This window comes from Ovis canadensis, chromosome 2, assembly GCF_042477335.2.
Source record: "Ovis canadensis isolate MfBH-ARS-UI-01 breed Bighorn chromosome 2, ARS-UI_OviCan_v2, whole genome shotgun sequence".
Taxonomy (NCBI): Eukaryota; Metazoa; Chordata; class Mammalia; order Artiodactyla; family Bovidae; genus Ovis; species Ovis canadensis.
The window spans coordinates 67,697,479-67,723,592 of NC_091246.1; the positions used below are offsets into that span (position 1 = coordinate 67,697,479).

A 26,114-nucleotide genomic window follows, 5' to 3' on the forward strand; every position below is an offset into this window, starting at 1 on the left:
GTGGGCAGGAGGTCGGCTCTGGAATTAAGCTGCCAGGATTCTCAGCCTCCAACCCCACCCCAACTTAAGCTTTCAACCTCCTTTTCCTCATCTCCCCAATGCAAACAAGGAAACAGTACGTACGCAGTTTTAAAGTCTAAGAGCTCTGAGAAACAAAAGAGATTTTTATACTCATTTGGCTGATAAGCTTGCTCTGAGCTGCGATGAGACACTTTATAGGATTTGTCCAGCTTACTGTGAATCTCACACATTTTGTTGCAGGAGTATTACTGAGTGTGTTTAGGCACTTCTCCAAGCTCTAGTGGGGTTTTTACACAATGTATGATGTATGCACTCTGTTACCTTTCTAAAAGTTGAACATTTCTGAATTCTTAAACACTGCCCTCAGAGCTTAGCATGAAGGCTTGTGGACCAGTCATACTTTCATCATAGACTTGACGTGAATTTATATGATGCTGTTTATATGGGATGTGATGTGGCACAGGCTTGGTTGCTGCTGGCTCTCCCAAGTTGTGATGTTAATTAATTAATGCAGGGAAAGGTTATCAAATTCCAGTGCAGGAAAAAGATCAACGGAAGCAGAGTTCCCATCCTGTGAGCTGTGTGACCCTGAACAGGTTCCTTTGTATCTCTGGGCCTCTCAGCCTCCTCACCTAGAAAATGCAGGGTTGGACTCGACCAAGGTTCTCAATTCTGTTGGACCCAACAGTCCTTTCACATAGCAAATATTTTGTAATGCCCCGCTCATAGACAATATGAATGAAATTCATAGATCATTTAATCTCCTTTTCTGAAAAAGTTTTCACAAAATAACCAAATTATTGCCATAAATGTAATACAAAGGAGAAATAAAAGGAAAGCTAAAATAAGATTGTTGATAGCTATCATAAAGTAGTTGATAGACACATTCGTGCGCACACACACACACACACGCATGAAGAACCTCTACACTCCATAGCCAGTGTGCAGAATGACGGAGATAATTTCACAAACAGCATTGATGCTGATGATTTTCTAAAGTCATGAAGCTTACTCGTGGTAAAGTGTTGGATAAAACATCTTTTCTCAGTTCACATAATAGTTATATTCTGGAAACATTCACTGTGTTTTAGAGCCACGCAGTAAGTCTTGTAGTTTTATATAAACCTAGACTCAGGTAACTGAGCACAGGTGTTATATGTACATGAATGTCTGGGGGGGATATCTTAAAATTGTGCAGGATGTAAAACAGCTCATCCTGGGCAAGACTGTCCTTTGCACAGCAGTAAGCTGTGTCAGAGCATCTCTGACTCCTGTCCACTGAATGCTGGGAGCTCCCTATGATCATTGTCATAGTAAAAAATGTTGCCGCTAATTTTGGAAATGCCCTCTAGAAGGCACCGCTGCGCCATGGAGACCCGCTGGGCCAGCCAGGCTAGCCAGTGCCTAGGGCCCAGCAGACTTCAGGCAGTCTTCAGGGACCTGGGTCATCTACCGGCAGCACTGGCCTGCTGACCCTGTCTCTCCTCTCCAGGCCCAGCTGATCGCACAGTCCATCGGGCAGGCCTTCAGCGTGGCCTACCAGGAGTTCCTCAGGGCCAATGGGATTAACCCCGAAGATCTCAGCCAGAAGGAGTACAGCGACCTGCTCAACACCCAAGACATGTACAACGACGACCTCATCCACTTCTCCAAGTCGGAAAACTGCAAAGATGCAAGTACCTCCCTGAACCTGTTGCCCAGGCTGGGCCGGCTGGGCCTGCCCACCGAGGAGGGGAAGGCAGGGTGCTGGGGTGGAGCGCGGTGTGTGCAGGACATCGCAGAGCGCTCAGGCCCGTCTCTGGCTCCCCGCATGTGTGGCCCAGGTTCTTAAAGACTTCAGCTGAGGGCCGTGGCCAGTGAGGCAGGGTGTCCTCTGCCCTCTGTGACCCACAGCTGACTTTGGGGATGGGTTCCAGAACCAGACAGGACCTAAACCCTGTCTTTACAAGCTCCCGATCTAGGAAAAGGCACATTTATAACAGTTCAGTTCAGTTCAGTCGCTCAGTCATGTCCGACTCTTTGCGACCCCATGAATCGCAGCACGCCAGGCCTCCTTGTCCATCACCAACTCCCAGAGTTCACTCAGACTCACGTCCATCGAGTCCGTGATACCATCCAGCCATCTCATCCTCGGTCGTCCCCTTCTCCTCCTGCCCTCAATCCCTCCCAGCATCAGAGTCTTTTCCAATGAGTCAACTCTTCACATGAGGTGGCCAAAGTACTAGAGTTTCAGCTTTAGCATCATTCCTTCCAAAAAAATCCCAGGGCTGATCTCCTTCAGAATGGATTGGCTAGATCTCCAAGGGACTCTCAAGAGTCTTCTCCAACACCATAGTTCAAAAGCATCAATTCTTCAGCACTCAGCCTTCTTCACAATCCAACTCTCACATCCCTACATGACCACAGGAAAAACCATAGCCTTGACTAGATGGACCTTAGTCGGTAAAGTAATGTCTCTGCTTTTGAATATGCTATCTAGGTTGGTCATAAGTTTTCTTCCAAGGAGTAAGCGTCTTTTAATTTCATGGCTGCAGTCACCATCTGCAGTGATTTTGGAGCCCCCAAAAATAAAATCTGACACTGTTGCCACTGTTTCCCCATCTATTTCCCACGAAGTGATGGGACTGGATGCCATGATCTTTGTTTTCTGAATATTGAGCGTTAGGCCAACTTTTTCACTCTCCTCTTTCACTTTCATCAAGAGGCTCTTTAGTTCCTCTTCACTTTCTGCCATAAGGGTGGTGTCATCTGCATATCTGAGGTTATTGATATTTCTCCCGGCAATCTTGATTCAAGCTTGTGTTTCTTCCAGTCCAGCGTTTCTCATGATTTATAACAGGGAGGATCTTAAATGATGATGCTGGATGGGCACTATTCAGAGACAGCTGTGCCTGGCAGAGTGGAGCTGGTCCCGGCTTTCTGGGGTCAGATGAGGGGTGCTGGGCTCCCCTTGGGACCGAGCTCTGCAGGAACAGCTAGAGGAAAGCAGGGCCATCTGACCTGCTGTGGGGTCTGGGTATTCTCTGAGAAGTGTAGAGGAGCGCAGAGAGCTGGGCCTCAGTAACAGAAGCATGAGGTTTCACACACTCAGGAATCATCTGGGGAGCCACGGATGAGGCATTGAGGCTGGACTGTATGAGAGTATGCAGGGCCTGGGTCAGAAATGGCAGGCTTGAGAGTCCAGCCAAGGTGAGGGGCCTGGACTTTATGCCCAAGATGTGGGCCAGTGATCTTTTAATTCACTCATGGATACTAGGTGTCCTAGGTTCCCTGGAAGCAAAACGTGAGATGAGAATTCTGGTTCAAGGGGAGGTGGGGGCAGGGTGCACTCAGGAAACAGTGAGTGTGTGCACGAGGGTGGTGGGGATGCCACGGAGGACTGTGGCCTCGCTTGGGATGAGCATCCTCTGATCCAAATGAAAGCACTGGGTCACACATCACAGGACTGTTTTGTCCCACCTGGAGCCAAAAGAGCTTGCAGGCCTGGGCCCAGCGCTCATCAGTCATTGGCAGTGAGGTCAGACGGAGGAGATAGGTGAGTGTGCCTGTGCTCAGAGTTCCCCAGACTGAGGGCTTCCACAGCAGAAATGCATTGTCTTCCAGTTCTAGAGGCTGGAGGCCTGAGATCAGGGTGTCTGCAGGCTTGGTTCCTCCGAGGGACTGTGAGGGGGAAGATCTGTCCCAGGCCTCTCATTCGCTTGTAGATGGTCACCTTCTCCCCTCTCTGTCTTCACTCTGTGCATGTCTCTGTGGCCACATTTCCCCTTTTTATAAAGATACTAATCATATTGAGCTAGGACTCAACCTAATCATTTTTATTTTAACTTGATTGCCTATGAAAAGGCCCGATCTCTAAACAAGTTCATATTTGGAGGTACTAGGAGTTAGGGCTCCAATGTATGGATTTGGGGGGTGAAGGGGCACACGGTTAAACTCCCAGGAGGTGGTGACTGCCATGTGGCTTAGGGCAATTCTCCAGGAAAAGGGCCAGTTGTGAGCGACAGCAACAGCGAGGAGGACACCAGCCCGTGAAGGGACTTTGTCAGGCCCCAGCAGCCCCCATTCCAGTATATGTTTGAGCATGTGTGGATTTGTAAATATGAAGAAATAAATACACACATACTCTGTTGGTTGCTTCCAAGAAGCGTCTCACCTGTCTATGGTATGTCTGCCTTATCAAACTGAACGTATCTGAAATCAGCTCCCGGCTTCTCTGCCCAGCTGGGGAAAGCCACAGTAATGACGCACATCTAGGGCCGGTGTTTTTGCACTTCCAACCTTTTTCTTTTTTCTTAACTTTCTTGTTGCAGAGAAGTGTTTCTATAATGCATGTTTATTTTTAACTCAAAAATCTTTAATGTTGGAGGGAATTTATGAGGCACTGTGAAACAGGGGATCTGTGCTAGAATCCAAAAGCTATTCTGGAAACCATAAGATCCCACCAAAGCCCCCACCTACAGTCTCTTTTGCCCTTCGCTGGGGACTACAGGAAAAACAAACAAAATATGACACCCCTTGTGGTTGTAGCACCAAGGCAGGTACAAGTGCTGAGTCTGACTTGCACAAGTCTGACTCTTTGTGACCCTGTGGACTGTATCCTGCCAGGATCCTTTGTCCATAGGATTTTCCAGGCAAGAATACTGGAGTGGGTAGCCATTCCTACTCCAGAGGGTCTTCCTGACTCAGGGATTGAACCTGCATCTCTTCCATCTCCTGCATTGGCAGGTAGATTCTTTACCACTGAGCCACTGGGAAGCCCCAAGGCAGGATGGCTTTTACGGAACAAGAATTACAAAAAAAGGGGTATGTGCCTGCATGACATCATTTCTTATCAGCCCCAGATGCCATGGAATACAGAGAGGACAGCTTTCATCTGGGTTGGAGTCATCAGGGAAGTGTCTGTCATGTTTCATCAGGACAGGAACAGGGGAAATGCCTTGACTTCTCTCTCTACCCTGGATGGTTGCTGATTCAGCCTTTGTAAGTGTTGTGTTTCTCCTTTCAGGTCTTCATAGAGAAGCAGAAAGGGGAAATCCTAGGTGTGGTGATCGTGGAGTCTGGCTGGGGATCCATCTTGCCAACTGTGATCATAGCCAACATGATGCACGGAGGCCCAGCAGAGAAGTCAGGGAAGCTGAGTATTGGGGACCAGATCATGTCCATCAACGGCACCAGCCTGGTGGGCCTGCCTCTGTCGACCTGCCAGAGCATTATTAAGGTAACCAGAGATAGGAAGAGTCCAATGCCATTGTAGACCCAAAATGACATGAAGTCATTGAACATATTCTGAGTACCAAACACTAAGAAAGACACAAATACAAAAGGCATGGACTTGCACTTGAGCTGTTTTTCCTCTGTACAGAATCCTCCCTAAAACTGTTTTTTCAGTGATGGTGTATATTTAGCTCACGTAACACCACTGACTAACACCATGCCCATTGCAGACATCACTAATCAATCACAGCACTATCTCCCACTAAGACTCGGCCTCAACAGAATTTTCCTCAGCTCAGTAATCGAGACACCACATAGAGTCAGCTAGGTGTGCCTGAGGTGACTTGCCATCCCTATCACAAGTCAAGGAAATGCTTCAGATGCCAGAGCACTGTCCTCCACTGTGATCCAGGTGAGTGTGTGCTCCCCAGAGCCGGCATAACATGATTCTCACATGCCAAGTGGAAGGAAGGAAACTGGTACCATCTGTGTACACCTTCTGCAACCTGAACATAATTATTTCTTGTTCAACCTGAATTTATGCTGTTTCATAAGACTGAGAAGAGCTACTTAAAGGAAAATTGAATATGAGTATTTAAGGGGAAGAAATTATATTTTCTTAAAAACAAAGCATGCAAGTATAGTCTCTTGAGCACATTGGAATTTTCTGATTGCATGGCCATAGGAACAAGAATATTTCCCCCCACCACAGTATCTGGAGACCCTTCTAGCTCTGTAGCAAGCACTGAGGTACAGGCACATTGGGATCCTATGACTTTCTCTGGTTCCTTGGGGTTTCCTGAAAGCCTGTCAACTAGAGCATAGCTCTGCGTGTGAGTATGAGAGAGAATAAATATGAATTCATGTAATAGTTATTCTAAGCAGGAGAAAATCTCAAGAGACAATATCCTTGGCCAAGGGGCCTCGGGTGGAGGAAAGGTCAAGGTAAGTGTATAGGACAGCTTGTTTTTTCCTTTTTTAATGTTATACAGGAATTTTTCTCTTTTTGCCTGCTTTTCACTCAATATTTTTATTGAAGTATAGTTGATTTACAGTGTGTTAATTTCTGCTGTACAGTAAAGGGATTCAGTTATACACACATATACATTCTTTATTGTATATTCTTTTCCATTATGGTTTATCATAGGACACTGAATTATAGTTCTCTGTGCTAGACAGTAGGACCTGCTGTTTATCCAGTCTATGTCTAAAAGCTTCCATCTACTAACGCCAGCCTCCCACTTCATCCCTCTCCCAGCTCCCCCCACCTTGGCAACCGCCAGTCTAGTCTGTCTTCGTGTTTCTGTCTCATAGATGGGCTATCTCTGTCATAGTTTAGAGGCGCATATGCGTGATGCCATGTGGTGTCTGTTTCTCCCTTGGGCTGACTTCACTTGGTTGCCTCCGTGTTGCTGCAAATGGCATTTTTGCGTTCTCTATTATGGCTGAGTGGCGTGCTGTTGTATATGTGAACCACATCTTCTTTATCCATTCATCGGTGCAGACATTTAGTTTGCTTCCATGCCTCGTCTACTGTGGATAGTGCTGCCGTGAACACAGGGATGCATGTATCTTTTTGAATTATAGTTTTGTCTGGATATGTGCCCAGGAGTAGGATTGCCGGATCATATGGTAATTTTATTTTTAGTGTTCTGAGGAACCTCCATACTGTTTTCCATGGTGGCTGCACCAACTTATATTTTCACCAGCAGTGTAGAAGGGTTCCGTTTTCTCTAAACCTTCTCAGCATTTGTTTTTTACAGACTTCTTAATGAGGTTCATCCTGACTGGAGTGAGATGGTACCTCATTGTAGTTTTGATTTGCCTTTCTCTAAAGAAGAGCCAACCAGTCCATTCTGAAGGAGATCAGCCCTGGGATTTCTTTGGAAGGAATGATGCGAAAGCTGAAACTCCAGTACTTTGGCCACCTTATACGGAGAGTTGACTCATTGGAAAAGACTCTGATGCTGGGAGGGATTGGGGGCAGGAGGAGAAGGGGACGACAGAGGATGAGATGGCTGAATGGCATCATGGACTCGATGGACATGAGTCTGAGTGAACTCCGGGAGTTGGTGATGGACAAGGAGGCCTGGCGTGCTGCGATTCATGGGGTTGCAAAGAGTCGGATACGACTGAGCAACTGAACTGAATAATTAGCGATGCTGAGCATGTTCTCATGTACCTATTGACCATCTGTATTTCTTCTTTGGAGAAATGTCTATTTAGGTTTTCTGCCCATTTTTCAGTTGGGGTTTTTTGTTGTTGTTGAGTTGTATGAGCTGTTTGAATAGTTTGGATTTTAAGCCCTTCTTGGTTGCCTTGTCTGCGAATATCTTCTCCCAGTCTGACGGTTGTCTTTTCACTTTGTTTTGCCTGTTTGTTTTTAATGAAAGAAACTCATAATCACACCCAGAAAGAAATAGCCCTCTCTGGCCTCATTTCTTTTTGTTATATCTTACACTTAAATTTTACCTCTTGTTTAACATACATTAAATATAAGATTAAAGAACCTGCTTTAAAACATACATATTCATTCAAACATGGTTAACTGGGCTTCTGTTAGGCTGAGCTGAACTGTGGAGGAGCCAGAAGGACAGTATGCATCTGGGGGATAATTATCATTGAAAGGATTCAGTGAACCCTCATGGCAACATAGAGCTGAGATGCTAAGAGCATTTAGAGTAGATTGGTGGTGGTGGGATCTTGGTGGGTATTGAAGGAGGGTTAAGACCCAGGTGGATACCAGAAGGAAACTGGCCTTTGGGAATTTCTCCTGGAATTGACGGACAGTGGACTAGGTTTGTCTTGGGGAGAGAGAGGTTTGAGCCAGCCTGGGAAGGCTGACCTGATGGTATGATCGTGTGGAAAAGCCAGGGAGGGCCAGGAATAGAAAGACAGGACCCACCTCTGGCTTCTCACTCACCACATGCCAAGGTTCACACATGCACTTTCACACCAGAAGCAAGTTACTTATTGATCACCTGTGCATGTGTGTGAACTGCTGAGGGGCCCCGAGAATCAGAGCTGTATTAGATACCGTCTGCATCCCAAGGAGCTTGGCTTCGTTGGGGAGGAGTGAATGAAAGGACTGATTCTAGCAGTGACTGAGTGCTGTGCACCTAGACCATTCTAGAATGTGTATGTTCACTTGAAAAACCCTACAGCGGCCTCCTGGAGGGTAGGTACCATTATGCAAGCTAGGAAACAGGCATAGAAGAGGATACAATCATTCAAGGTCGTATAGCGTGTCAGTACTGAAGCCAGGTTGCTCGGCCACCCTGATATCATTCCAGCAGCATCTGTGATCAGACTCTAGGGAAGTTGTTCTCAGCTTGGGGGATCTTGACCTCTGTGGGGGACATTGGGCAGTGTCTGAAGACAGTTTGGGTCATCACCACTAAGGAGGAGGAGATACTGGCATCCAGTGGGTAGAGGTCAGTTGTTGTTCAGTCACTCAGTCATGTCCGACTCTTTGCAACCCCATGGACTGCGGCACACCAGGCCTCCCTGTCCATCACCAACTCCCGGAGCTTGCTCACTCATGTCCATTGAGTCGGTGATGCCATCCAACCATCTCATCCTCTGTCTTCCCCTTCTCCTCCTGCCCTCAATTTTCCCCAGCATCAGGGTCTTTTCCAATGAGTCTTCTCTTTGCATCAGGTGGTCAAAGTATTGGAGCTTCAGCATCAGTCCTTGCAATGAATATTCAGGGTTGACTTCCTTTAGGATGGACTGGTTTGATCTCCTTGCTGTCCCAGGGACTCTCCTAAGGTCAGGGATGCTACCAAATGTCCTAAAATACACAGGATGAGCCGCCCAACTAAGGAACACCCAGCCCAGTGTCTGTAAGTTGAGAAAGCCTGCCTTGGGAGATAGTTCAGTGTGGGAGAGAAAGGGAGGTTGGTGAGGGAAGGTGGAGGTTGATCTGTACCTGGTTTGGGGAGAGGTTTGGGGAGGAGAAGCCAGAAGAGAGGATAACTTGAGCTGGGGCTGGGGCCTGGGTGGGAAGAAGCCAGGCTTCCTAAGGACTGTGGGGCTGTATACCTGAGCCTATTACACACCAGCCGGGCAGCACTCAGCCCTTGGCACTGGCCACCTTCCTTCCTCTTCATAAAAGGTAGCCCATGAGGGAGGGCAATGGCAGACATCCAGTTCACAGATAAGTCATCAGCTATTCAGAAGGTGCAGACATGTCCGGTACCCCCTCCACCGCTCGCTGCCTGTGCACTAAGGAGGCAGACAGGGTGAGGCTGTGAGACCCATGAGGCCTGCACTGCCTTCCCGTGGTGCCACCCAGGGACTGGCCTGCTGTCCGGTGCCTCACAAGCAAGGTGGAGACCGACTAGCGCAGGATTCGGTCGGCACATTGGGCAGTTTCCTAAGGGGAAAAGGTTTGTTTGCACATGCAGCTGACCTTTGATGTCTATAAATGGAGTCTCTCTGGAATTGGAAAATTAAAAGGCCATGTGGTGATGCAAACAGATGTAACTGATGAAGATGGAAAGGAGGAAAGACTGCACCCTTGTGGCCACCCCTGGCAGAGAAGTACTTAGCAGGCAGGCCCCAGCTAGGATGGCGCTGCAGGATGCACGACCTTGTCAAGTGGAAAAATGTGATCGGCCCAACCACATCCCCTCTCCCCACTCCCACCCTGAGGATTTTCCTACTGGTTTCAGCTAGAACTACCAGCATGGGATGAAGATATTTAATGGCTTATATTCTTGTTTTTATCTAAAAACATCTCTCTCTTGCCTGTACCTGAGCAGATGCTCACACTGCCCCACCCCACCCTCTAGGCCACTGCAGGGGACCATTCTGGGCTTCTTCAAGGCTTCACGTTAGTATTACTTGCTTCAGTGCTGTGTCTGTGTTCCTTGCAATGAATTTAATGAGCAGCTCTCATCCTGGTAAATCAGTGCTTTGCAAACTCTGATTTGAATCACTCAGGGATCTTGTTAAACTACAGGTTCTGAAACAGTGGGTCTGGGATAGGATTCTGCATTTTCAATAAACTCCTGGATGATGACTTGGCCAGCCTTGGAATTTGAGAAACAAGAGTCTAAAGCCGAGAGTTCTGCATCTTGTCACTGTGATGCACGTTGGCCTTTTCTCGCCCTGGTTACAGCGAACAGAGTACATTTCTAGACTAGATTACAGGTATTGAATTGTTTTACTTTCTTCCCTAGCTCTTCTTTTTCCTAAAGCATAATTAGTGGTAGGCAAGCGTGTTAGCACACCACCTGTTCACACCCTCACCTCCACGGTCCTGCCCTTCAGGTTTGTTTTCTTTTTGAAAGTAGAGCACCACTTTCTTACCTTCAACAGGATCATCACAAGTCTGCTTTCCTGTTGCTATAGAGACCATTCTGCCTTCGCCTTTCCCGTCCCCTCTTCCCTACTCTTACCCTCCCACCATATTTCTTAATTTGCTGCACCATTCCGCTGTTGTCATGGGGATGAAATGACCATTTATTTAAATTGGCACCTCCAGTAAAAGGGCAGCTGAGAAATCCACGTTCGTGGAACCCGACTTGGAGCATAGATGAAGAGCAGCAGAGCACGTGCATGTGTGGTCTGCCCGTTTCAGTTGCTGTCTCTCTGAGCTTCATCTTGCAGCAAGTATCCCGAGTCTAGATCAAGGGACACATCAGCATCTTGAAATCAGTTCACAGAAAAGGAAAGAGCCTACCGGACCTATGTGAACTTTTTGGGTAACATGGAGAACCCAGAGTCCTTCTCTTGCTTTTCAGCAGCTCTCCAAGGTCTTCCTGTACCTCACAGGCACACCTGAGCCACCCCAGTGATTCGCAGGGTTAAACACTTCCAGCAGGCAGCTTTGTCTGGAGGGTTGTTTCTGACAGTGCTCTGGCCTCTGGGAGGTGTGACGAGGAGACAGAGGGAGGGGACTCTGGCTGCCCTGGTTGCAGCATTCTTTGCTGTTGTTTTCCACCCCCTCCTTGTCTCAGGGTTGGGGTTGGGAGTTTGTGACCAGGAGACAGAGGGAAGGGACTCTGGCTGCCCTGCCTATGCCCACAGCCCTCCCCTGAGCTCACCGTGGCCCAGCTCCACCAACTCCCAGCACCTCGTGTCTTGGCACACTGCAGGTGATCCGTAAGTATTTACTGATTGGGTGAGAAAGAAGCACTCAAGGGGGAAAGAATACATGTACAAATGGTATCTGAGCAGCACCCCCAGAAGAGAAGCGGATTTGTAATGTTAGAAATAGCTGTTTCTAAGCACGATGGTTGAGATGTGGTGTTGTCAGCCGACGCATTTAGGGAAGAATAAAAATACATGACAAGGGCCAAAATTGTCACAACTAGAGATGGAAGAGCCCTTAGTGGGTGTCAGCCTTTGTTTTGAAGACATGGAGACTGAGATAGAAGGAGGTAGAACAGAGGGCCTAAGACCCCCGGGGCTGTGGTGGGGGAAACACAGCTAGAGCCCAGGTCTGCTGCCACAGCAGAGGCCTCTTCCGCAGGTCCCTCTGGTCACACTGTCGGGCAAAATCCCAGCACATGTCCCCCTGGGCACAGGTGACGGGACTGCCTGTTGTGCGGGAGGGATGCCTGGATCTTCACAGGTTGCCCTTACTCCAGCAGAATCACCTCAGCTCATTCTGTTGCTTCTGTTTGAAAACCTTTCTGGAACCAGAGAAGCCTCCTAGAGCTGTTGTAGAACCACAGAGAGATGCTGGTGACAGCTCCTGCGATGCACCCACACCACCGCAAGCCAAATCCCAGCCATAGGGAGCTCCAGTCCCACAGAACACGGCAACTCAGGACCCTGAGGGTGCAGCTGGAGGTGGGGAGTTCAGCTGAACCCCTCACAATGCACATGTTGAGAGGACAGCCCGGAACCTCCAAAGGAAGTGGGCAGCCGGGGGCAGGAGCCCTGAGGAACTCTCACCCCAGGCAGGAGAGTAAAATCATGGCCCCATGCAAGGCTGGGGGCATAGGTTCGTTCTCCAGTCACTCTCCCTGGCTTCTCTGTTGAGCAGGCCTTATTCATGAATAGCGCACATCATCCAGTTGTCTGAGTGGCGGATCATTGAGTAGAATATGTTCTGAGTTTAAATATAAACACACATGGGATGTTGTCTTGCTGTGGGTGAACTTGGGTGAGTTGTGGAGCCTCAGTTTCCTCTTCTATAAAATGGGCATAATCAGAGCTGCTGGTTTATCAAGGAGATTAAAGGAGACAGCTCCTGTGACTCTCCAGGTTGGTGCCTGGCAGGAGTCAGCGTGCAGTGACAGGTGGTTTGGCTGGTTTCGTCATCAGCGTGGGTTTTGATGGTCAATGACCTTGGGGTGCTCACACGCATGGGGTGGCTGCATCTGGGCACCAGGCCAACTGGTTGTCGCCCTCCCCCTGGTGTGGCTAGTCCATGCTCTCACAGAGCACACTGGCCACTGGTGTGAGGAGAAAACTGATGCCTTAGATCATCCCTGAGTGCAGGTGAGTTGGTTGTTCTGCAGTGGCGATTTATAGCCGTTGTTCTGAAAATTGAGTGTATCCCCAGGAAGTGTGTGTCCTGCCACTGGGAAGACTTGTTAACACATAGGCTATTGGGTCCCACCCCTGGAGTTTCTGATTCTGTAGTTCTGGCTGGAGACCAGACTCGGCAGGTTTTTTATTGAGGTAGGACTGATTTGCAATACTGTGTTAGTTTTAGGTATACAGCACGGTGATGCAGTTGCCCAGGTATATTATTTATATACGTATATATTCCTTTTTGTGTTCTTTTCCCTTGGAGCTCGTTAAAAAATACTGGGTTTGGTTCCCTGTGCTATACAGTGAACCCTTGTTGATTATCTGTTTTCTATATAGTAGTGTGTACATGTTAATCCCAGCCTCCTTATTCATCCCTCCCCCATCCTGCATTTCTAACAATAGTAGCTGATGATCCTGGGGCTGCTGTGTGGGGTCCCCACTTTGAGAACATGTTGGCCCAGCATAAAGCCAGACAACTAGAGGCCCAAAACCCTGCTATCCTCATTACTTAGAAGCAAAAGGAGTGTGGATCACTCCTGTCACTCAGAGGGGCAGGTCACGCTCTTGCCACAAATTCTGTTGGCACTGAAGTCATCTAACACCAGTTTCACCTCTCAGCTTGGCAGGACGCTTGTGAGGAAGGCAGAGACCTGAGCAGAGGCTCCGTCACCCCAATGCTGACCCCACTGAGCTTCGGACAAGGCAGGTGTAATGTCCGTGTTTGTGTCCTCATCCATAAAAACCTGACCTCCTGCAGAGAGTGTGTCTGCAGACCACTTAGAGAGTGACAGCGGGCACCAGTGACTAGGCAGTTTACAGATTTCTGTTCATAGGTCACCCTGCAGGCTGAAACAGATTTGTCCTTGTCCTCTGGGCCCTCTCTTTCTGCTTCACCTGTAAGGGGCACACACTGGACCCATCTGTGAAATGATGGGGGGGGGGTGGGATGCGGGGAGGGGCGTCTCCAGGGGATGCTCTAGACTAGGTGGCACAGAGCCCACCTTTCCCTGCCCTTCCTCTGTTGGCTGCTCCCTCCTGGAGGGCGGGATGTCCACTCCCCCTGATCTCGGGTGCCCTTGGCCTGCAGCGCCCTGAGGCAGGGTTTTGGTTCCCAGCCAGATATCAAGGGCAGGCACTAGACCACCTGGGACCAGTGGCAAGATCCTAACCCATCAGCTGTGCAGAAACAAATTTCCACACACAGTCGGGAAGTAGTGAAACAAGTAAAGTGCTGATTAGGAAGAAAAAGAATATGGTGTATGTGGATAGATGTCATGCGGGCCCAGAGTTGTGCCTTTCTGGTAGTCTCAATCACCTTTATGGGGCGTTTCTTGTGAGTTTTCTTTGCTCAGTCATCTTGCTTTGCCTGGTCCTGAGTGTACTAGGTATCTCAGGATCCTCCCATGTGTGTATGTGTCTCTTAGCGAAGATGGATTCTAGTGAAGAGGCCTGTGGGTAGGTTGCCATCACTTACTGTGGGGTGACACCCTCTCTCTTTTGACCCCCAAGGAGAGTTTCTGCACAGGTGTCCTCGGGGAGGTCTCCCTAACTTCAGGAATGAGGAATATGTGGTCTTTTGTCTTTCGTCTAGACAGGGCCTCCTACATCATCCTGCTTATATGGAGTTTCTGTCCACAGGGGAGAAACTGTTCAACCTGGGGTCCATCCATCTCCTGCCTCAACCCTGCAGTAGCATCTTTTAGGAAGAGCTTCTCCCCTTTGGAGGAGAGGAGCTGTGGCAGGCCTGAAACCTTTCCTGAACAGCTAGCCTCACTTGCTGGGAGTCCAGTGAGGCAGGCGTCTGACAGGAGTACTGACTTCTCCCCCGTCTCGCCTTTCAGAGCAGGGCCTCTGGCCACAAGCCGAGCAGTCTGTGTACCCAGCCTTTCTTCCTGCATGCCGCGATTGAAGCAGGCTGAAAAGCACCTGCTGTAGCCATTCAGTTTGGACCAGAGGGCAGGTAGGAGGTCCCTGAGGCAGAGCACACAACCTTGCAGACAGGAGAGGGAAGCCTATTTCAGGACTGAATGACTTTTGTCTGGCCCCTTCCTCTCGGGTGAGGCTCACAAGCTGATGGTGGGACCAGCAGGGGCAGAATCTTCCCATTTGCCTGAAAGAGGGGAAGAGGGGCTTTGTGGTGATTTTCTAGGGGTGCCTCTGCATAGCCCCAGGCCCTGGTCCCTGCTGAGCAGATGTTCAGAGGGCAGGAAGACAGGCCTGGGCTCAGCTGAAGTCAGATCAGGTGCAGGAGGTCTAGGCTCAGAAACCAGCTGAAGTCCCTCTTTATCTTTAAAAGACCGACATGCTTCTGCACTCCATTCTGGTTTAGAGGGAGGGGTAAGTTACCAGGGAGCTGGAATCAGAAGATGCTTTCCAAGACCTTTTTCCGTCTACTTCCTGCTCTACCGGCGCTGGTCCTAACACCCCCGTCAGTCTCCCAAGGAGGTCTTCCCGGTGCCGTCTTGCCCCCGCGCCCTGTTTCTCCCCACGTGCACCTGGAAATGGTCACTAACTGTAAGATCCCTAACAGGCAGAGGGAATGGGGAAGTAGGACCCTCAGGGGTGAGAGAGAACAAGCCCGATGAATTGGGCCGTTGCTGTGAGTTAGATGTCCTTTGTTAGGAAAGGAGGAACTGCTACACTGTGACATTCAGAGTAAAGTTCCTCTCGAAAGCCTGTCTCTCACCTGTCTGGAAGCGAGACTGTACATCCTTCATCCTTCAAGCCAGAAACCACACTTGGCAGTTTCTCTCTTAACTGTACAGATGACTGCTCCTTTCAGATGCCTTACACGCAGCCCATTTCCCTGCTCACAGAAACTAGTCTCTTCGCAGGACAGAAGGGCTCCATGTAAGCCCAGCAGTTTTCTCCCCTAGGTCAACAGTTTCGCCTGGACTGTCCAGCTCGGGCGCCGTCCAGCTGGACGAGGGGCACTGCACGGGCTGACCAGGTACCGAGGCTCCGTGCAGCATCTTCTGCCTTCAGTGCCGTCTGCTCTTACCTTGTGTCAGCCTCGATGGTCATCGGTTTCCCTTTTATTCACACTGCAGGGCTTGAAGAATCAGGCCCGGGTGAAGCTGAATATCGTGAGGTGTCCCCCAGTAACCACCGTGCTGATCAGGAGACCAGACCTTCGCTACCAGCTGGGGTTCAGCGTCCAGAACGGAATTGTAAGTCCAGCCCCATACCTCTTCCAGAAGTCTGACCCACGAAACCAAGGCCCAGGGTTTGGGTCTTTGGGGGGTATTTTTTTAAAGCTGGTCAGTTCCCAGAAAGAATCTGGCAAGAGAGGGGCGGATGGGTGAGGCAGACCCCCTTCCTCCATGGGCAGAGAATTCAGTGCCTCCTCTGGGAGGAGAATGGTCCTCCCAGCTGCCAACTTGAGACAGTTTGGGAGGTGCCCACCTTCCCCACAGCCTTGGCTGAGAACCCTGCCCTGTGGGGCTTATATGTGAATGATTTCCTCCTTGCTTTCTTGACCTGAATTTGGCACTTTGGGGATAAAGTATATTTTCATCACTTGGATGTCTGCTTTCAAACTTTAGCCAAAAAGTTCATTTGGGTTTTTCCACAAGATGTTATGGGATGAACCCAGACAAATCTTTGGTCAACTCAGTACGTCCCTTTTTTCCCCTTTATTGTGATAAAACGTACACAGTAGTAAGTTTACCATTTAAACCATTTTTAAACATACAATTCAGAGCCTTTATAGGACATTCATGAAGTGGTTGTAACCATGCTTCCAAAACTTTTTCTTTATCCCAGACAGAAACCCCATATTCGGTACTACTCCCCTTTCATCCTGGTTTGCCTTGTTCTAGACTCATAGGCTTTGGTAACAAATCTGTAACCTTCTGGATATTATAGATTTTGGACGTGCCTTCCTTCTCTTTGCGTTCATCTTTTCAGATAGAAAAACCTATACTTTTTCCTCCCTTAAATTTTACTTGACTTGTAGGTAATTAAAATTTTATTCCAAATGTGTCTTAAGAAATACCTTTGAAGTTCCCAGTTGGGGTTGAAATACCTAACCCACTTTATCTGTTTTTTGTACCCATGTAGCCTCATTTCCTTCTTAAGAAGAGAGGAGCCAAGGTTACTCCTTATAGTTTTTATCTGACAACCTATTTTTATCAGTTTAAACTTCCTTGGGTATGTTTTTCCAAAGTTGAATAATATTAGAAGTTGTTCAGCTGTTAACAGAGGATTGCCCTATAAGAGATGCAGAGCCCTCAGTTTTATCTCAAGTGTGGGAAGCACCTAAGGGCCTGGCTCCCCGAGTACCTGACAGGCTGAAGGGTCCCCACAGACACAGAAAGCATGTTGTCCCGAGCTGAGGCAGTGTCATCTGCATAGGCTTTTAGAGAAAGGTGCACAGTCAGGAGTGAAAAGTCAGCCCTGTTCCTCTGGGACAATTCCACCTGCTTTGTGGGTGAGGCGGGGTGCCTGCGGCTGCCGTGTGCAGGCCAGAGCCCCCCCCCGGCCTCCAGCCTCTGCCCACCACCGTGCCTGGCTGCACTGAGACAGGAAACAGCCACGTTAGCATTTCTGCCAACGGGGAGTGGGACAGGGACCACTGAGTTGAAAAGGCTGATGAGCTTCTGCCCTCCAGTTGGCCAAACTGTGGCACACACAGTGGGGTTCTAGCAGGTTCTAGCCCCAGCGTCAGTCAGGTAACTGACCCTAAAAAGCCAGCTGCTAGCATCACACAGTTCAGTGTTTGAGTCCCAGATAACGCTAACCTACGTCTGACAGTTTGAAAACACTGGCAGCTCTGTGGCAGGCCCAGACAGCTCTTTTTACCAAAGCTGAGCTTGGGTGAGAGTAGTCTGAACTCACAGTGCCGTGAGATCCGGGGACGTGCTGCCTTCCCTGTGCAGAGTGTGTGAACACAGGGGGGCCGTCTGGGGCTCCAGAGCCCTCTCGCTTGTAGAAACAAAGATGTAAACGTCCAAAGCCTGACCATGGCAGCTTCTCAGAGATGAGAGCACTAGGGGTGGAAAATTCCAGAAAAGACACTCTCCTGCCCCAGTGGGTTTCCTAGCAGGCAGTGCCCCCCCAGGATGGGTCACTTGGCCTCTGGCTAAATTTGGCCTTCGACTCTGACAGATCTGCAGCCTCATGCGAGGGGGAATAGCAGAGAGAGGAGGCGTCCGCGTGGGACACCGCATCATTGAAATCAACGGGCAGAGCGTGGTGGCCACCCCACATGAGAAGATTGTCCACGTCCTCTCCAACGCCGTGGGGGAGGTAGGGGAGGAGCCTGGGTGGGAGTCCCCCGGCTCCCCTCGTCCCAGCCAGGAAGCCCTCCTGAGAGTTCTTCCATATCCTGAACACGTCTCCACAACCAAACTGTCTTGGACCAGAATTGAAACCCAGTAACAAGTGGTTGTCTGAGAGCTGTTCCTCAAAAACATCATCACATCCCCTCAGCCTTCTCCTCCGACAGCATCTACCCACCTTCTCTTCTAGTTCTCTAATCTGGGCATATTCTCTCTGTGGCTACCCAGTTTTCTCCATTTTTCCCAGCTAATCCCACCAAATGAGCCTGCAAGATTAAAGTCTCAGATTCAAGTCAAATCCGCAGCTCCCTGGTATGGCCAGGCTGAACAGGGGTCTGAACTGCTGGGGGAGGGAGGGAGGCAGGAGCAGCCAAAACCCCACAGTTGTCCTCCTCCTGTTTTAAGGGGGTTTCTCCTAAAAAAAAAGAGAGAGAAGAAAAGCCAAAGCCTGGTGAGAGCTAGAGCTTTGGGGAAAGTAGAGCATACTGGTTTCCAGTCTCCACTGTCACCCCTAATGTTTTAGAAAGCCCATGGATTCTGCTCTTCCTGAAGGCTGCCTGGGTCAGGTTAGAAGTGGGGGAGGGGGGAAGAGGGGTGTACCTTGAAAGGTGCCCCAGCCGTGCGGCGGCCCCCACACAGCTCCGGAGCGCCAGCCCGCCGCTGACATGTCTTTCTGCCCGCAGATCCACATGAAGACGATGCCGGCTGCCATGTACAGACTGCTGACAGCCCAGGAGCAGCCGGTCTACATCTGAGGCCGCGCCCCGCGGCGGCATGCATGGAGGCCCCTCCTCACTTGTGGTTGTGTTTCTCGTGCTGCTTCTGTGTGCCCACCGGGACCTTCCCCTCTCACGCCCAGCACTCGGTTCGAACCGGAGGAAGAGAATCCGCAGCGACCTCCCTCTCTCTCTCCCCGGGTTGCTTTGTTTGTTTTAAATGCCAGGGAAGTTTTGTATACACTCCTTTGAGGCTGGAGAGCAGGTCAAAGCCACCCAGAATCTGCCGAGGACCTTCCGGAAGGGCCCTTGCGGGAGGGGGCCTGAGGAGGGTTGTCACCACCCCGCACCCTCCCTTTCCAAGAGGTGCAGACCTCTTCGGAGGAGCCCCTAGGGACGGTGAAGAAGCCGATTCCGCAGTGCCTACGATCCAGGGGCCGATCTCTGCTCTCTTCCAGTCACTTCACGGGAATATGGTAGTAATGGGGGGCCGGCCCACCGGGTACTTGGGGCATCATACACTATTTCCTCCCAGAATTTCTGAGCCAACCTTATGCCTCTTCTATAGCCAGTTTTAGTTTCAACATAATTGTATTTTCTAATGTGAACCTTTTCACCCCGGGATAGAAGGGGAACTACTGGGACGCAGATACCTGTGCAGAGAACTGGGCGATTCCCGCAGTTACCAACTGTTAGATAAACACAGGCAGGTACTTCTGCCGCCTTCTACACCACACATACGTACACACGTCTCACTTGCATATATTCCACACTGCCCTCCTACCCACCACCAGTGAGGCAGCCAGAGCCCCTGGAAAACCCACATGGCCTCTCTCTGAGGCCCCTTCCCCCACAGGTGAGGGCCACAGGGGCTGGTGAGCCCTGCCCGGAGAGAGACAGTCCTCTGAGGCTGAGGTCTGGCCCTGCCAGCAGCTCCTTGGCTCGGGGGGTTCTGGTGGACTCCCATGCACCCCCCACCCCAACACACACACCCCACACACACTGGGAGTCTGGACAGGATGGACTGCTCCCCTTGAAGATGAGGAACCCGGTGTGATCGTGTTAGGCTTCCTGGTCCAAGGTGGGACCAGCCTCCTCTTCTCAGGACTACGAGGCAGGATGTGACATTTGAGAGGCCAGCACGGTACATAGACCACCAAACTAAGGGGACAGTCGTGACCTCAAGCGATGCCTAAGGATCCCCAGATGAATTCCAAAAACATCTTGCTGCCTTGGGGGCCTGAAAAAGCTTTTACTTAGTGTGGGATGTTACGTGTTCCCATCAGGTGCCTCACGTCCGTGGGTTTCGTTCGCCGCAGTTCAGTGCAGATGTTTTTGTAATACCATGATTCTGAGCCAGTCTTCACTTACTCTTGGTCCAAAGAGCACTTTTGTTTCCATGTGGGTGGGGTGTGGCTTCGTTTGGTTTTCGTTTTTGTTCCGTTTGTGACCTCCACAGAGACAGGGTAAGAGAAACTATTTTGTGATATTATTATAGTCCCTGTTCTCAACATCTGGGCTATTTATGTTGTGTCTGTGGAAATAGCAACCTGGTGAGCACATGTTGGGTAGTGTGGATTTATACCTCGAACAGAGGGATTTCAGGGAGGGAGAAAGTGAATGAGAAAAGACTGGGAACGAGAGACTTCTGCCAGAGAGGTTGTGCAGTCTGGGATCTCTGTGCTGAGTTTTCTGCTTAGGCAGGAAAGCCAGGTGCTTCAGTGGTGTTAGTGGCTGGACTCCCAGTGTGACCATGGGTCAGACCCTGCCAAAGAGGGGCTATGCTGCCCACGCATTACCCCTGGGAAGGGGCTGCCCCTTCTCCAAGGGTCCAAGGTGGGCAGTATGGGACCCCTGGAAAACTTTTGAGGACAATTAGCTCAATGTTGCTAAGCAGGAGACCAGCCCCAACATGAGGAGCCATGAACCTCAGTACCATTTACCAAACTGTAGTGTCTGATGACATACAATTAAATACTAAAGAGTCCTGAGTTCACCTTACCTTTGCCAGAGAGAGTGGGTAAAACAGGAATGCAGCATTCTGGGTGGTATTGGGATATAACCAGGAGAGGCTCGTGCCGTTTTCTCCCAAGTGAACTCTTGAGCCGCCTGCCCCCACGCCCATTCAGAGGCGTCAGTGATCGGCCACTGGACAGGAACCCCGCCAGCACATCTCTGTGCAGCCCCCCAAGTCATTACAATGCAGTGTCTTCACCCAAAGGAGAGGAGGAGGCAGGCTACACTTCTATTGCTACTGCACAGAAATCTAGAAAGTCTGATGGGTGTTTTTGCCAGTTTGGTAAACTGTCCTAGGAGACTAACGTTTCAGTATAAGATTATCTCACCACATACCTTTGTGTCAGTAAGAGTGGCTCCTCCTGTCCGGAGAGCCAGATCTCTAACTTGGTGGAGGTTCAGTCAGCTGTAGTGTATTCTTCCCTGCCTGGCTGCCTGAGGGGAGTCAGCCCATCTTCAGAAGTTAACCAAGAGGCAGGATCTTAACAGTAACTATTTGGGAAGTCTCACGGGAAGTGATGGCCTGTTTCCCTCTAACATCCCAGTATATATAGTTACATATGTAAATATCTGAAAACCCTGTGTAATGGTGAAGACTATGTACAGAGCAGCCTTCCCAAACATGGCCCTAGGCAAAAAGCCACTTTTGCCACTTGGCTTGGACGTGCTGGTGACTCAGCTTTGGGGATAGATTCCCAGATCCATCTACTCTTCCTGGTCCAGCCAGGATGCGCCAGAACCTGCCCTGCCTCTGCCTTCTCAAATGTGACCATTTCAGGGAGCCACCCTCAGCCTTGGGTTCACGAGAGGATGAAGCCCCCAGAGACCAGTGCCTAGAGCCTGCTCCCCTAGGCCTGGAGCCCATCACAGGGCGCTGGACTCTGAGTCCCTGCATCCGGGTCTGCATTCTCAACATTGCCCATCAGCCCCGGCCTCAGAGAGTCCCAGAGTAACCTACTACCTCCCCATCGCTCCCGCTATCCCGGTCACACCCGCCACCCCATCTGCACACAGATAAGACCCGCCCCCGAGCCCAGCAGTGAGGCTGTTGCCAATGTTTACAATTAGGGGCACCTCCTCTGAGGCATGTTTACTCTCCCGCTCCCAAGGCCACTTGCTGGTTTGAGTTTCATGTCCGTCTGCCCCTTCCCTGGTTGAGGCCAACTTGGACACACAACCCTGATCTTACGTCCCGACCCTCCGTCAAGGCCATGGTGAGGACTGTGTGGGAAGAATATTCCTTGTGCATACTCAGCACAGCCCCTAGAGTTTGGACTTGTACTATTGTTCTGTAAAGAGGGTGAAATAGAGCTTATTGTAAAGCGTTGGGAGAGTATAGTATTGTATTTGTTAACAATATGGTTCTTTGTATACACAAAACTCAATGATCTCTATATATAATTATAAATATATATAAATAAGATATATATACACGTGAGCCTGGAATGTTGATGCCGCACACCCACTGAATGTATTTCCCCTGACAGTCTGGTCACTGGGCTGGCCCGCCCTCCCCTCCTCCGTACTGTTTTGGGGGTTGTGATGTATTTAATGTGTTCTCTTCCTTTATTTAACTGAACGCTAATGTCTGTAAGAGTTGCCATAACAATAAACAAGAACGTCACCTCTTGGCCCTGGCTGAGCGTCTTCATGTTTCAGGGGAGGGACAAGACTGACAGTGGGGGAAAGATGTCATCATCCCAAAGGCCACCTCCTACTCATCCCATGGGGCCTGCTCAGTGCTCAGAGCCCGTTGCCTAAACGGGCAGGTTCTGTGAATCAACTCGGCTAGAAAACAAAAGCAGCTGCGTCAGCTGGTAAAGCAGAAAGTCCACTGTCTCGTCGATCTCCTGGGAGCACACTGAATGGGACACAGGAACCCTCAGGGCTTCTCCATGAGGGAAGGGAAGTAGAAGTGAATTACCTCCCCCAAGAAATCTCCAGGGAGGGGAGGTAGCCCTGCTTAAGTGGACTGCAGAAGGAAAAGTTCCCTGTCCCATCCCCCACGCCATCACAGAGGACAGAGGAGCCTGGCAGGCTGCAGTCCACGGAGTGGCAAGAGTCTGACACGACTTGGCGACGGAACAATAACTGAACCATGCTGCACAGCAAAAATCAACATTGTAAATGATAACAAAAATCTGACTCATACAAATATAGAATGAACATGTATCAAAGATTCATTAACTCACTAATTGATAACATCCGCTGGGTCACTGAAAAAGCAAGAGAGTTCCAGAAAAACATCTATTTCTGCTTCATTGACTATGCCAAAGCCTTTGACTGTGTGGATCACAATAAACTGGAAAATTCTGAAAGAGATGGGAATACCAGACCACCTGACCTGCCTCTTGAGAAACCTATATGTAGGTCAGGAAGCAACAGTTAGAACTGGACACGGAACAACAGACTGGTTCCAAATTGGGAAAGGAATACAACAAGGCTGTATATTGTCACCCTGCTTATTTAACTTCTATGCAGAGTACATCATGAGAAACGCTGGGCTGGAGGAAGCACAAGATGGAATCAAGATTGCCGGGAGAAATATCAATAACCTCAGATATGCAGATAACATCCCTGTTATGGCAGAAAGTGAAGAGGAACTAAAAAGCTTCTTGATGAAAGTGACGGAGGGGAGTGAAAAAGTTGGCTTAAAGCTCAACATTCAGAAAATGAAGATCATGGCATCTGGTCCCATCACTTCATGGGAAATAGATGGGGAAACAGTGTCAGACTTTATTTGGGGGGGGGCTCCAAAATCACTGCAGATGGTGACTGCAGCCATGAAATTAAAAGACGCTTACTCCTTGGAAGGAAAGGACCAACCTAGATAGCATATTGAAAAGCAGAGACGTTACTTTGCCGACTAAGGTCCATCTAGTCAAGGCTATGGTTTTTCCAGTGGTCATGTATGGATGTGAGAGTTGGACTGTGAAGAAAGCTGAGCGCCAAAGAAATGATGCTTTTGAACTGTGGTGTTGGAGAAGACTCTTGAGAGTCCCTTGGACTGCAAGGAGATCCAACCAGTCCATCCTGAAGGAGATCAGCCCTGGGTGTTCATTGGAAGGACTGATGCTAAAGCTGAAACTCTAATACTTTGACCACCTCATGCAAAGAGTTGACTCATTGGAAAAGACCGATGCTGGGAGGGATTGGGGGCAGGAGGAGAAGGGGACGACAGAGGATGAGATGGCTGGATGGCATCACCGACTCGATGGATGAGTTTGAGTGAACTACGGGTGTTGGTGATGGACAGGGAGGCCTGGCGTGCTGCGATTCATGGGGTCACAAAGAGTCAAATATGACTGAGCGACTGAACTGAATTGATGAAACAGGTAAGATGGAAAGAGTATTTTGAAGAGCTAAGTATTAAGTTTTTTAAAAGGACTTAGAATGAAACCTCTAGGTTAGGTATAATTGGTTAATGTCCTTTAAGGCCCTATAACTGTCACCTTTGGAATCTTCTTTTCTAAGCAGAAATCATTTGCATCTCTAGTTGGGGGTACAGGGAGGACTGTTTGATGATAATAAAAGCCATGCAGAAGAACAAAGCACGAAAAAGAATCAAAAGCAGGGGCTCCAACAGATATTTGTGCACCCGTGTTCATAGCAACTTAATACCCAGTAGTCACACTGGAAGCAACCAAATCTATCAAGGGATGAATGAATACCCAAGATGTATGCATATAAAATGGACAATTATACAGCCTTAATAAGCAAATTCTGACACATGTTGATGTTTGAAGATAAACATGCTAAGTAAAATAAGCTAGTCAAAAAGGAACAAATATTGTATGATTCAACTTACATGAGCTATCTAGAGTACATACATTCATATACACAGGAAGAAGAATGGTGGTTGCTAAGGGCTGAAGGAGGGCAGAATGGGGAGCTATTGTTTAATGGATATAGTTTCCATTTAGGAAGATGGAGAATATTCTGGACATGGGTGGTGGTTATAGTTACACAACAATGAGAATTTACTTAATGCCTCAGAATTTTAACCTTAAAAATACTTGAAAAGGTAAATTATGTATTTATTATATTTTACCAAATTTTTCTAAAGAAAAGTGCACATACATGGAATGAGTTTAAAGGTACTATTTTCCATGGGATAGTTAGAGAAGGCCTCAATGAGAGGAAGAGGGGCCCTGTGGAGGTCTAGGGATGAGGGTTCCGAGCTGCAGCGACAGCACACAGGCCTGAGGGAGAGCCGGGGGCCAGTGCTGCTGGAGCAGAGAGGGAGACAGCAAGTGGCAGGAGAGGAAGGCAGGGGGTGGGGTGTGATGGTGGTAAATGTCGGTGGTGGAAGAACTCTGGTGATGCACACATGCACACACGCACACACACACACTCCCCTTGAGTCGTTTTGCTTCCACTCAAACCCACACACTGCATCACACTCAGCTCACACTCCTCATCAGCTCCTCTGAGCTCTCGTCACTAGTAAGAGCTAGGATTTGGCGCCCTCTTGTGCCCGATAACCTTGGAAATACCAAATCCAGACAAGCTAGGATCTCAGATAGTAATTGAGGGAAGCCCCTTGTTTTCCAAATAAGGAAACAAATGTCCTAAACAAGAATAAGACTCACAGAAAGCCATACAGTGAGTAGTCAGCTAGATCCGCACTCCCTGGCTCCCAGGCCCCCGCTCCTTGGTCTAATCCCAGCTGCTGACCCTTGGGGTGAGGGGAGCATCCTCTCCCTACTGGCCAGGCTGGGGGCAGCCTGGAGACAGGCTCAGCACTGCTGTGACCTCAGCCTTGGGCCACCTCCAGAGCCTTTGTGAAAGCGAGACAGAAAAGCACAGCAAACTGCTGGTTCACCAGCCCTCCTGCTAGGCTGGGAGAAGCCACACCTGGAGGGCTGAGGATGCCATCATGAGAAAGAGAGGAGGAAGAAGGCGAGCAGCACAGCCTCGTCACTACTCTGCACCCCTTTCCCAGAGCCCACTGCACGCTCTGCTCCTACCGGCCATCTCATCAGCTGTCCAGCTACACGACAGCTCTCTTCCCCTGCACTACATAGTTGCTTATGGGTAGGGACCTAATTTTTTTCGACTTTCTAGTCATGACAGGTTATGATTAGAAGAGTCACAGACAGGGATGTAAACTACCGCTCAGCTGTTATATTACTTAAATTCTCCCTGTGTGACCCTGGGCAAGTTAATGAACTACTCTGAGCCACTATTTCTTCATTTATAAAATAGGCACAGCTTGGCTCAGTTCTTAAGATTAGAGATCCTGTCCATGAGGCTCAGGAAGTGCAATATAGGCAGTCATTTACAAAGTACAGAACTGGTCCTGGAGAGAAACTGTCAGGGAGCTCTTCTTGGAGGAGGTATATTTCTGCAGAGTTTTTAAGGCACAATA

At 49.3% G+C, this 26,114-nt stretch overlaps 1 protein-coding gene across 2 annotated transcripts in view; it reads left to right on the forward strand.

Annotated features, from left to right (window-relative positions):
- Window positions 1-20,289, forward strand: part of APBA1 (amyloid beta precursor protein binding family A member 1) — a 236,500-nt gene extending 216,211 nt beyond the window's left edge. For both annotated transcript variants that reach the window (XM_069574109.1, XM_069574111.1), the window contains 5 exons: window positions 1,514-1,693; window positions 5,027-5,239; window positions 15,780-15,899; window positions 17,839-17,979; window positions 18,695-20,289. In XM_069574109.1, coding sequence (XP_069430210.1) covers window positions 1,514-1,693; window positions 5,027-5,239; window positions 15,780-15,899; window positions 17,839-17,979; window positions 18,695-18,766 — 726 coding nt within the window. In that variant the 3' untranslated portion in view covers window positions 18,767-20,289. The remainder of the gene's footprint in view (window positions 1-1,513; window positions 1,694-5,026; window positions 5,240-15,779; window positions 15,900-17,838; window positions 17,980-18,694) is intronic.
- The last annotated feature ends 5,825 nt before the right edge of the window (window positions 20,290-26,114 follow it).